Consider the following 12,938-nt stretch of genomic DNA (forward strand, 5'->3'; position numbering starts at 1 on the left):
GTGACTTGGGAAGATGAGTATTTGGATCAACATGAGTTGTTCCAAAAGCTCATGGCTATTGAAAATGGAAACAAACCGCCGAAACCACAAAAGGAATCAAACAAAGCGGCGCCTATTTTGTTGGACACTCCCGAAAAACCAAAGCAACAATTTGAAGTTATTGCGGAAGATGAGGAAGATTTTATGTCACTTGATCTTCTCCAATCACTTGGCCTTTAACGAGTGATTTTTTTGTCGGTGTTAGTCCTTTTTTTTGGTAGAAATTACACCGACGTATATTTTGGGGTCAAAATTGTAATGCCAATTTTTTGTGGCCAATATATAAGTAACATTATGTAATTTATATTGATATATATATATATATATATATATATATATATATATATATATATATATATATATATATATGATAACATGACTTTTATTGACTTGAAACTAATGCAATACTTATTTATAGCTTATTAATGTTTACGCATTTGATTTATTCGTTATTACATTCCATTTAATTTTGTTCTAATCTATGATTATTTTGTTAAAGCTTTTGTCAAGTGAAATATGTCTGAGGTTGCAAGAATTGAAGGGCGTGTTAGGTACTGCGCGTTTAAGAAGACGGTTAAGGTTATGATAACACCGACAGACTCTCTTGATGATTTGAAGACACAACTTAACACTTATTTTGAGCATCTTGGTGAAAATCAATATACACGTCACTTGTCTGCTCTAATGCCATGCATAAACCTAGGAGAAGATAGAGATGAATTCGCATGGAAAACGGCAAGCTATATGCCTTGGCTTATTAAAGACGATAGCGACGTCGGATTTATGTTTAGGAATATGGTGGAAAATAATGTATTATATATGTATGTTCGTTCCATATGCAGTTGTGATGAATGTAAGTAGGGATTTAATTTAATGATGTGTAATGAGTTGTAATGTGTTGTTTGATTATGGACACTATGTTCTGTTTTGATGAATTTCAAACTTTTGTGTAGTTTGAACCAAATGTCGGTTTGGTTTAATTATGGACAAATGTAAAAGATATTGTATTTTTCTTGTTTATGACCGAGTTTCTTTGTTGTATAATTTGAATTGCCTTTGGAAATGCTCTGGTAAAATTACAGGTAAAAGCTGGCCGAAAAATGGCTTGGAAATGCTTAGCATTAATGCAGAACCTGCTGTCTGCATTAATGTTTTACTCGGCAGTTAACTACCGAGGAATTCCTCGGCAGTTAACTGCAGCCGGATTTTGAATTACTCGGCAGTTAACTGTCGAGGGGGCAAAAGCGTATTTTACATGTGTGCCACAACTTTCTCAAATGTGTGAACAACAATTTTCTTATTGGTATGCACAATGAGGTTGTGGTTATCTTCATCATAGTATCACCCTCAGGGAAAAAAAACTTGATTACGTTCAATCCTTAACATATTAATAATGAAGTAGGTCAAGCAACTCATTATGATTATTTATCTTGTCATATAATTTTAAGTTTTCTATCACTCCCATCTAATTTTTCTCCTTTTCTGTCTTAAAATAATTAGCATTTTAAAAGAGTATTATTTTTTGACAAATTCTTATTTACTCGTAACAAATGGTGGCTAGAATTGACACCAATCAAAATCATTTATTTGTCTTCATTATTTATACGCTATCTAACATCAATAAGGAAAGACAAATGAATGGTTTAAGTTGATGTCAACTCAACATGGGTAAATTTACACACCTTTTGTTCATAGATAATGTATTTGTCGTCTTTTTACCCATTAATATAACCTTATTTATTAAGAATGTTTTGATAAATAATGCTCATTTTACTATTAAAATCAACCAAACTAATCATTTTCCTAAGAATAACATACAAATCAAATGTCACATTTAGTTTGAGACAGATGAAGTATATAATTACATATACACAATCTTCAAATTTTAGATCTATTTTACTTGTCAACCGTGTCATGCGACATCATTATGTATTAGAAGGTGTTGTTCTCTTTATAAGGCTTTAGTAGAAGGTGCCAATGGAGATCGTTTAAGTAAAGGTCAAGGTAGATATGTGCTCTCTCAAATCTTGACTCATATGTACCATGTAGCCTACAATATAAAAATCAACGTGGTATTGGATAGAATTTGATTATTTTTGACTCAAGTGATACCATTTGATAAATGATAAGACAAAGAAACCCCAGCTCAATTGAAAAAAATATATTGAAAATGATAAATCAAACATTGTGGCTGAAATCCAAAGCTCGACTATTCTATTTTTGACTTGTGATTTTTTAATGACTATTGCCGTTTTGTCTATTTAAAAAATGTTTATTTTATTTATAGTGTTATCAAAAGTAAGATTATATTTAGAAGATGAGAAGTGCGGTTGAGACAATTATACTTATCTTTTATCGGATGCCGAGTTTCGATCACAACTAATTTTTGGACTTCAACTTGACCTTAAACATAAAAGGTCAATAAGTGTGCTGATTTTTTTTTAACATCAAGTTTAAATAAAAAGTGATTTTTATTAAAAAAAATCTTCAGGTGAGTTGGGTCTCAAATGTTCACTAGAGCTAAGATATGATGGTTGTTCAATAGACTTTTTTAAAATTGTTTACTTTTTTTTTTAAAAATTCATCGAAAGTTACAATCCGATTGAGATTTATGAAGGAAAAAAAAAACGTTGATGGAAAGTTACGATCCGATCAATTTATCAATTTTAAGGAACTATTGAACAACCATTCTAAAACATACCCTCCAAACCCAAAGAGTTGTACTTGTACCCACCAATGAGGTGATCAAGAAGGCAAAGAGAGTTGAAGAGTTGATCTTTGCGAGATATGAACAAAATCTTACCAACTGAACCAAAGTCTGTTGTTGGTTATGATTGAATTTTTTATACAAATAAATTAAAACAAAATACGATTGAATTCTCTACAAACATATGGTAAATAAAGTTATAAGATGATAATATGCTTATGTCTGACAGAAAACATTTCAAACAATATTTAGTTAGTATTTCATCATATACATCAACTTTTCTTTTAGCATTGAGTATAACATTTTAGATTATTATAATTTCAGGATATATTGTTAAGAAAAAACAAACTAACCATTTTTACTTAAAATAAATGAATTAAATTTATTGAAACTAAACTTCAAATCTTTACGAGCATATCTCAATTGTAAGGACCGAAGTTCGAACCTGAATTCGTCATTTATTCACCGATGAATTTTTAGTGATTAAACTGATTGAATTTTTTTTTTATAAATCAAGGTTCACTTTATATTTTATGAGTTGTAGGAGTGAAGATGCCATACCACTTTTTACCACACCATATCACTTTTAATACTTTTTTGAGTTGTAGGGTAAAATTTTCAATCCTATTCACTTGAAGACCTTCTAATAAACCATAGCACTTTATTTTTAGGATTAATTAAGTAAATGGTCCCTATAAATATTCAGAATTTTATTTTTAGTTTCTACAAAATAAAATCACACTTTTTAGTCTTTGCGATATTTTCCTTTAGCATTTTAGGGACCGAAAATGTTGACGTAAAATTTTTACAGGAAATTTTTACAGGGAAATTTTTACAGGGACTAAAAATGTTGATGAAAATTTTTACAGGGACTAAAAATGCTGACGAAATTTTTTACAGGGACTAAAAAGTGCCATTTTATTTTGTAGGGACTAAAAATGAAATTCTGAATATTTATAGGAACCACTTACTTAATTAACCCTTATTTTTAATACAATAATACAACTCATTATTTTTATTTAGTGACAAAATTATTATTGCAGTATTTTCTCTTTTGTTACCCTTGAGTGTGCCATCAATTCATCACTTGTATCATGTCTTCACTTTCCTTCTAACCTTCTTACACTGGTTCAAAAGTTAAAGAGTAAAGGGTTAAACAAGAAGGTACCATATACGGTGCCATTTAGCCTGGGAAAGGAGACTTTTTTCCCACCATGGGAAAGGCCCCTTTTCCAGGACAGCTGTCAGTTACAACAGTTTGTGAAAAAAAATAAAAAATTCTGAGCTTAATATTTTAATGTTGTTTGTATCATTAGTAATACACCTCCCCCCTTTTCTCACAACATCATAAAGTACACCTCACGTCCTCACCCACCTTTAGTACTGTACATCCTTTGTAACAAAACCCAGAAGAAACTTAGCAGTTAACTCATTTTAGAAGATGACAATGTGAATAATTAGATAACTTGGTCAAGTAAAAATTAACAAACTTAACACAAATTAATTAAACATTTTATCTGACTCAATTTTTTTTAGATCTCTTTATCGTCGTGCTTTTGTTGATTGCATCTCATCATCTCTTTGTCTATTAGAAATTAGAATCATTGTTTATTTATTTTGTACTAATGTCAAAATCATTGTTATAAAGCATAATCATAATTTCACTTATCATGGAGGAATCAACGACATGTTGTTCTTAAAATATTGATTTTGAGTAGAAAACCGTAACACCCAAAAAAACCAATTTCACCATTTTTGCATGTGAAAAACCAGTGAAAGAGATATATGTCCAGCTTGTTTGGGAGACTGAAATCACCTTGTTGTACGGTAAAAAAACTCAAGTGAACAACAACAACAGGTGAAGAAGAAAACCAGGAAAATGAAGATAGATGCTTTTCTCTCTCCTCTTCAAATGATATAAGGTTATTTAATCCAGATGTGGGGTCACATTTTTTGTTTGATAGATTCAACCAAAAAGTTGTTGCAATTAACAGGTGACAAATCTCAGCCGTTGGAATAAAAAATGAATATATCTATGGTCCTGCTTAAACTTTCCCATCATGGGAAACAACTCTCCTTTCCCATACTAAATCCCACCTAACTTATACGGGTCAAACCATCTTGGCTTTGTTTGTGGTCTAATCCAGTCCCCATGCAAAGTGGTCCCTTGAAGACTTGAAGGACATAATGCCTACATTTTGCATGAACAAAGTTATGATGAACGAAGTACAACTATAAGTTAGTTCAAATAAGACTCAACCAAAGAGGTGATCAGAAAAGAAGTGGTGATAGTATAACTCATAACTTGAACTATAAGTTATGCACAAAGTTATGATAAAGTACAACTATAAGTTAGTATAACTTGAAGTTGGTTTCATTTATTCTATCTCAAACAGTTCTTAGGTCAGTCTTGCCCAAGTTTTTCCTAATAATAAGGCTGGACTATGGTGGTCATGAATGAGAAGAGTGTGAGAACTAATTTTGCAAAATCATTTATGATTTCTATTTCGATACAAAATTAACTATTTCTTATATGTAAAAAATAAAAAAAAAAACATAAAAAAACGGAGAGAGTAAATTATTCTATTTTTTTGTCTCTGTTTTTTTTTTTTGTGTAAAGAAAATATATGTCACGTAACAATTATTCTCTAAAAAGGTCTACTATGGTCATAATCCCAAATCAAAAGGATTTAAATACACTCACATAAAATGAAAACAAATAAAATAAAAAAATTTAGTCACATCAATTAATATAATTGAACTTTATTCTCTTTTGATTTTTTCTATTTTATGTGAATATGTTCAAATCTTTTTGATTTGAGGTTGTGACTATATAAGACTTTCTCTCACTCTTCACTGAATGACACTGGAATGAAATGATCAAGATCTATTCCACCTTAATCAGAATTTTTAAGTTCGGATTAGGTCTAAGAATGCAACTTTGAGACTACTCTAGTGTTAAATCTTAATTTATGTAGTTTTGCGTTCAAGATGATATTTGTAAAAAAACAAGTTGTAATAGACATTTTAGTCCATGTGTGTGTAACGAAGTCACAATAGTCTTTCAATGTATCGAAATTTTAAAATAGTATTTGATTGAGTCCATCGTTAATCAAAATAATATATACCGTTAAAATAGTTTTGACAAGATTAACTCTTTTTCATATTCATATATGGATTGATATAACAATAAATAACTACTTATAAATACTATTAATGTTTTTTGGTTACAACTTATAAATATTAATACGATAAATAAATAAATATATCGAGAGAATAATAAATAACGCAAAAATTTGTCAAAAAAATAAATAACGCAAAATACTATTTTGATCGGAGACTATTTTAAAATTGTGATATATTAGTATCCTAAATAACCAATTATTCTTCAACACATGTATTCTTTCTTCACTTTCGTTCTTTTCTTTACAATTGCAACAATCATATAAAATTTGAAAAACCATGCCAGAACATTAACCAAAACCAAAACAAAAATCAATCAAATGAAACGAAACCTAAACGAATTAGTAACAACAATCTTAACCAAAATCAATCACATAAACCAATTAAAACAACTTCAATCACACTTAACAACACTTGGTCATTCTCAAACCCATTTCTATGCTTTCAAACTCATTCGTTTTTGTTCCCTCAATCTATCAAATCTTCACTATGCTCATCAAATCTTCAACCACATTCATTCTCCCAATATCTACCTCTTCACTGCCATCATCACTGCATTTTCATCTCAACAACACACAGCTTTCAAACTCTTCAAAACCATGGTCAATAGTAATATTAGGCCTAATAATTTTATATACCCCCATGTGTTGAAATCAGTAAAAGAACGGTTTTTAGTTGATTTGGTGCATGCCCAGATTGTGAAAAGTGGTTTTTTGAATTACCCGGTTGTCGAAACGTCGCTTGTTGATTCTTATTCGAAGGTTTTGGGTGGTTTAAGGGATGCACATAAGGTGTTTGATGAAATGTCTGAGAGAAATGTTGTGGTTTTTACTGTTTTGGTTTCTGGGTATTTGAGAGTGGGGGATGTTGAGATGGGATTGAAGGTTTTTGATGAAATGGTTGATCGGGATGTTCCGGCTTGGAATGCGGTGATTAGTGGGTGTACTCAGAATGGGTTTTTTCCGGAGGGGATTAGGTTGTTTAGAGAAATGGTTTTAGCTGCTGGTTTGGGTGAGGGAGGGTTTTGTAAGGGGAATAAGCCGAATCAGGTTACGGTTGTTTGTGTGCTTTCGGCTTGTGGTCATGGTGGTATGCTTCAGCTTGGGAAATGGATACATGGTTATGTTTATAGACATGGGTTTGTGGTTGATTCGTTTGTGTCGAATGCGCTTGTGGATATGTATGGAAAGTGTGGGAGTTTGGAGCTGGCGAGGAAGGTTTTCGATATGGACCGATGTAAAGGGTTGACTTCATGGAATTCGATGATTAATTGTTATGCATTGCATGGGAAATGTGAGGATGCGATTGCGGTTTTTGAGAAGATGTTGGAGTGTGGTGGTGGCGTGAGACCCGATGAGGTAACTTTTATTGGGTTGTTGAATGCTTGTACTCATGGTGGATTGGTTGAACAAGGTTGTGGCTATTTTGAGATGATGGTTAAGGAGTATGGGATAGAGCCACAGATTGCGCATTATGGGTGTTTGATAGACCTTCTTGGTCGGGCGGGTCGGTTTGACGAGGCGATGGATGTTGTAAAGGGAATGAGCATGGAACCTGATGAAGTAGTTTGGGGTTCCTTACTTAATGGATGTAAAGTTCATGGCCGTACCGATTTGGCGGAATTTGCAGCCAAAAAGTTAGTTGAAATTGATCCAGATAATGGAGGTTATGGTACAATGTTGGCTAATATATATGGTCAACTAGGAAAGTGGGATGAAATGAGGAATGTGTGGTGCAAATTGAAGCAACAAAAGTCTTATAAGATTCCAGGATGTAGCTGGATTGAGGTTGATGATAAAGTTCATCAATTCTTTTCACTTGATCAATCTAATCCAAAGACGGAAGAGTTGTACAATATTTTGGAAAGTCTGTTTGGTTATGGAAGTGAAGTCGTCGTTGAAATGTAAACCTTAATCATTTGATCTTATGACTTTTATGAATTCACCTTCATAGATAGATCTAAACAAAGGAAGAGGAAGAGGCTATGTAGGTTAGAGAATACAATACGGAAATAGATCACAAAATCCAATGCTTAGCTTGCTGTTGATCACTAGTACATAATAACACAGTCACAAGACCGATGATTCTTATGGTGGCACTTAATTGTTTGAAGCATGTTTTCAAATTTTGGATGTGGTTATGCCGCAAATCTTTATGCCGCAGGAAAATGTAGCTGATATGGTCGACATTGTAATTGCAATGCCGTTGCGGAGACTAAAACATCTTTTTTATTTTGCGATTGCAATTGTGGTTGCGACCGGAATTTAAAACCATGGTTTGAAGGAATGCTCTTTGTTCGGAAGATTTTATAAGAAAAGAGTGGTCCTTGTAATTATGTTAAATCCGAGCAATATAATTTATGTTTTGTTTGGTGACCTTCAAAGAGAAAATGAAGTTTAAGAGAAAAAAACCGAAACTTCTGATCCAGATTCCCTTTGCTAAAGGACTAGTATGAAGTATTCCAACTAGAGCCCTTATTTTTGGATATGTTTTATTCATTTTGGTTTGATTCATTCCATTCTTTTTGTGTTGGAAAATATAAAAAACAACAAGGATTCATAGTTATTGAAGATTTTGTAATTGGTCACTTTCTGCATCATATCAACTTGCTTTCAGCAGCTACAGATTTCCCCCCTACTTTGTAATCTTGCAAAGTAATTGTTATACGAACTACTAACAAGGTTGGAAGTACGAACGCTCCTCAGATTAGAGGTGTCATGGTGTCTGACACCGACACGTCACCGATACATATAAATACACTAATTTATGTAATTTTCGAAATTATTAGCGGTTTTAGCGTGTCAATGTCCGTGTCGTGTCCGGTATCCGTATCCGTGCTTCATAACTAAACAGGCACACTTTTACTTGATTCTCTGTCATGTATTTGTCTCAAATATGATGTATCAATAAGATTATAGTTGTTGACTGAAATATTCAACTTTTGTTGTTCGTAGATTCATCATGTTCAGTTTTAGCTACATTGAATTTATGTTGTTTTCGATGTATTCTACCAATCTGAACAAATGAATATCTTTTTTGGTTAAAAAATGTGCAAAAAAGGAACACGCAACAATATATTATTCGACTCATTAAATGCCGGCTTAAATTGTGCAAGAACATAATTCATAAAAAGAATATAAAAAGAATTTAAAGTTACATAATCTAGATAAAATTCAAGTAGCAATAGCAACAAACACAACCTCAAAATCTTCGGTAGCATTAAAAGTCAAACGTCTACCTCTTTCTTCAGCTATACTCACAGAAAATTGCTCTTCTCTCGATAGAAATCGCTCACGCCTACATGAACTTCCCAAAATGCCCTCCACATGACTTAAGTCACGCAAGTGTTATACTCAGTGTGACTTAAGTCATGTTGAAATACAATCTACATGACTTAAGTCACGTTCGGTTCTCCTTTTCCGCCGTTCTTTCTTCCATACACAGCCGTATAATCTTTCTTCCCTAAAACCTCTTCCATCCACAACTTGCCTTTTAGCATCTGTTCTCTGCAAGCAGGACAGATAGACAAATGGGAAGGGTTTCTGATGATCCATATTCTCAGATATTACATCTATCTAATCCTCTAAAAGAGTGAATCTTACTGTGTATAACTTATTATTTGTCCTGTTAGGATTCGTAAGTGAAATTGTAACCGAACAAAACTTTAGATTAATTATTACTCTATTAGTTGAATGAATAGGTATACATTTGATTCAACTAAACAATCTACCAGATATGAACCAACTCAGAATTATAGAACATAATTATGAAATACTAGAGATGCTGCAGCTGATTCATTGCATACTTCTTTATTATTTAGGTTGACTTAAACATCAATCCTCACCTCCCTTCTGAATACATAAATCACGTGATGTTGCAGCTGGTAAGGGAAGAAAGATTATGCGGTTGTGGATGGAAGAAAGAACGGCGAAGAATGAGAACCGAGTATAACACCTGTGTGACTCAAGTCCCATGGGGGGCATTTTGGAAAGTTCGTCAGGTGGGTGCGAACAATTTCTGTTGGGAGAAGAGCAATTTTCATACTCATATACCTTGCAATATCCCAACAATTAGGAGTTTCCTTATCACAAAATCCAAACTTATAAGCATTTCCAGATCCAGATTTCTTAATATTAAATGTGCCATTCAATATTTGTGTACCTTCATGATAGTTTTCAGGACTATACCAATACCAAGAAATGATTTGTTATTAGATAGGACTTAGATAGGGAAAAAAGTAAAAAGATTAATACAAGTCGGAAAAAGTATCAGCGATAATCGACCCATCAAAAAGACTCCACACTAAATCACGACAAAATACAAAGCAAAGTTTCGAAAACCGAAAGTTTAACTTATTATTGAATACTTAATTGGAGATTTTATTCAAACTACAGATCTTCCGGATCGAGGAGCATCTTCAACATCAACGAATACAACTTCAAAGGGTTGAAAATTTTTACTAATGATCAAACGGACTCCATTTTCATTATCAAGAAATCTTCCAATATTATTACATAAACCAGGTGTATCACTGGTGGTGGGACAAAACACAAGCTTGTATCCAAAAAAACCACTTCTCTCAATCTTAAACAAACCATTTATAATACTCTTACCATTAACACCACCACCAATACCTACCCATGGTTCAATGAAACCACCTTTAACTACCACCCACTTGGAGGATTCAGCACATTTTGTCTTCTTTTCAAATACAATATCTAGTGATGAGAAGCCAGTAAAGATGAAATCATTGATATTTTCTGTTGGGATAAATGTTAGTGGCAGGCTTTTAACATCCTTAGAAAAAGCTTGCTGTACAACAAGTGGACATTCTTCTGTCTCATTAAGCCTCAGTCCACCACTACTTCCATCGGCTGGCCAAATAAAGTATTTCTTACTCACAAGAACGGGGTTTCCATTTTTATCCTTCACTTGTTCAACAAATTGAGTAAAGGATAATGGAAAGTAGGTGGCTAGGGCAAAGAGGAAGAAATAGAGGGTGGTAAGTAATGTAGGGTTCATGGTTTGTCAAGGATATATCAATGTTGAGATATGTTTGTGTGTATTTGTTTTGCAATTGTTGAATGGCCTCAAACTCTTCTTATTTACAGACCATTTCTTATTAAAAAATCATTCATGTTTATCTAATGTTATATAAACAAATATATAGATCACATGCATGAAAATAATAAATTAAGTTGGAATAAAAAACGTTCATATGACCTGTCTCTCACATGATGCCACTCACATCTTCTCTTTAAATTATTCTTGTATTGCTATTTGGATAGTTTTTACTCAATTTATGAGCTCCTCATGGGAAATAATATATTCATCCGTATAACAAAAGCTGATTCAGGTCTTGGATTCATAATCTTAATTTTGTAGCACATTATTCAGCTCCTCGTGGGAAATAATATATCTGTTTTGGGAGCACATTTTATTTTTTTTAATATCAAAGGGATAACATTAAGGGGAAACGCAAACATCACAACTAGGTTGACACTTCCAAACAACCCAATCATATGTTGCCTACTGCATAATAATATATATATACTAAAAAAACCGAAAAATATATGTAAGAGGGAGGCCAAACCAAAACCTTAAAAAAACCATCACAAAATTAAAAGAAAAACAAACTACAGGAAAAAAAAATCATCAAACTGAAACAATCTCTGTGGCCATGGTTCACGGTCACAATATTTAGTACTTGTTCTATGAATAGTTTTACAGAATTAATTAATTTGTTTTGAAATCATTCATGTTTATCTAAAACAAGTATTATAAAACAAATTTATAGATTCTATGCAACGTTCACGGCCTCTCACATGATGGCCAGCTGTGAAGCCCCGATACTTCAAAATGGATGACGTACCGTATCTCCTGCGTATCCTGCACCGATACCTGCCCGATACTTCCCGATACGTATCCGGAGAGTATCCAAATATTAAATTTTATTTTTTTAAAAAATAATGATCCGATACTTCCCGATACATCCCGATACACACGGATACTTGTGTTTTTTATATTATTTTGATTTCTGTTTTTTTTTTTTTAAAAATAAGAATAAAAACATTATAGTACTATAATATATATACATTTCATTTATCTTTCTTTGGTGCCAGTACGACCCACACCACACCACACAAACAATTGCATCTTTCCCTTTCTAAAAAAGTAGGGTTTCAACTTTTTCTTCCAAAGTGGTCGCCATCCACTTTGGCCACCGTCGAACTGCTCGGCCATTTTCTTGTCAAGGAAAGAAGATGGATATAAGGAAGGACAATCAAGAATGTGGGACATTAGTAGAGATGCGCATGAACCGCTTGATGATGTTGGAATTAAGTTAGCAGAGTTGTCTTTGGATGAACCGGATTTGGAAGCTGATTTGTATCTTGATGATGGGAATGAAGGAGAGGAGATGTAAAAGTTAGTTACATGTTAGTGTTAACTCTTGGCACTGATGTGTTCTTTTTTGGATATAGTGCTTCTTTTTTGGATCGATATAGTATAGCACTAAAAATGTTCCTTTTGGATATAGTGTAGCATTGATGTATAGCACTGATGGTGCTCTTTTTGGTATATATTGCGTATGTAATTGACTGATGACCACTCTCTTAATCGTCAATATTATTTATATTTATGTTAATGTGCTACGAGTCTGGTTTCTTGTGTTTGTTAATATATTTGCATATTAAAAAAATGGTTATAATTATATTGTACATTTAATTATATAATTTTTTTTATTAACGTATCCCAGCCGTATCGTATCTTGATTTTTGAAATTTTTCCGTATCGGCGTATCGGTGCAGTATCGTATCCGTATCGTATCTCGTATCTGGGCTTCACAGATGGCCAGTCACCACTTTAAATTATTCTTGTTTTATTGTTCTTTTTTATTAAATTAGTGTCCGTCTTCATTCCATTATTTTTGAACTATGTTATTGTTTATTGTCGATAAAAGCAGATAGACGGACATATTAGTGTTTGTTTTGATGCTAGTTTTTAATAG

General features: G+C 32.8%; 2 protein-coding genes across 2 annotated transcripts; one reads left to right on the forward strand and one right to left on the reverse strand.

The window, feature by feature from the left end:
• The first annotated feature begins 6,142 nt into the window (after window positions 1-6,142).
• Window positions 6,143-8,551, forward strand: LOC146916901 (Pentatricopeptide repeat (PPR) superfamily protein). The gene has a single exon (XM_085718775.1). It carries the CDS (start codon window positions 6,250-6,252, stop codon window positions 7,834-7,836), a length of 1,587 nt encoding a protein of 528 aa, XP_085574901.1. The 5' UTR covers window positions 6,143-6,249; the 3' UTR covers window positions 7,837-8,551.
• Window positions 8,552-10,157: 1,606 nt separating this feature from the next.
• On the reverse strand, window positions 10,158-11,034 carry LOC146916902 (kunitz-type trypsin inhibitor-like 1 protein). The gene has a single exon (XM_085718777.1). The coding sequence runs from the start codon at window positions 10,949-10,951 to the stop codon at window positions 10,313-10,315; it is 639 nt and encodes a 212-aa protein (XP_085574903.1). The 5' UTR covers window positions 10,952-11,034; the 3' UTR covers window positions 10,158-10,312.
• Between the last annotated feature and the right edge of the window lie 1,904 nt (window positions 11,035-12,938).

Source organism: Medicago sativa, chromosome 6 (genome assembly GCF_051527215.1).
Source record: "Medicago sativa cultivar Bolivia chromosome 6, Bolivia_mono, whole genome shotgun sequence".
Classification (NCBI taxonomy): domain Eukaryota; kingdom Viridiplantae; phylum Streptophyta; class Magnoliopsida; order Fabales; family Fabaceae; genus Medicago; species Medicago sativa.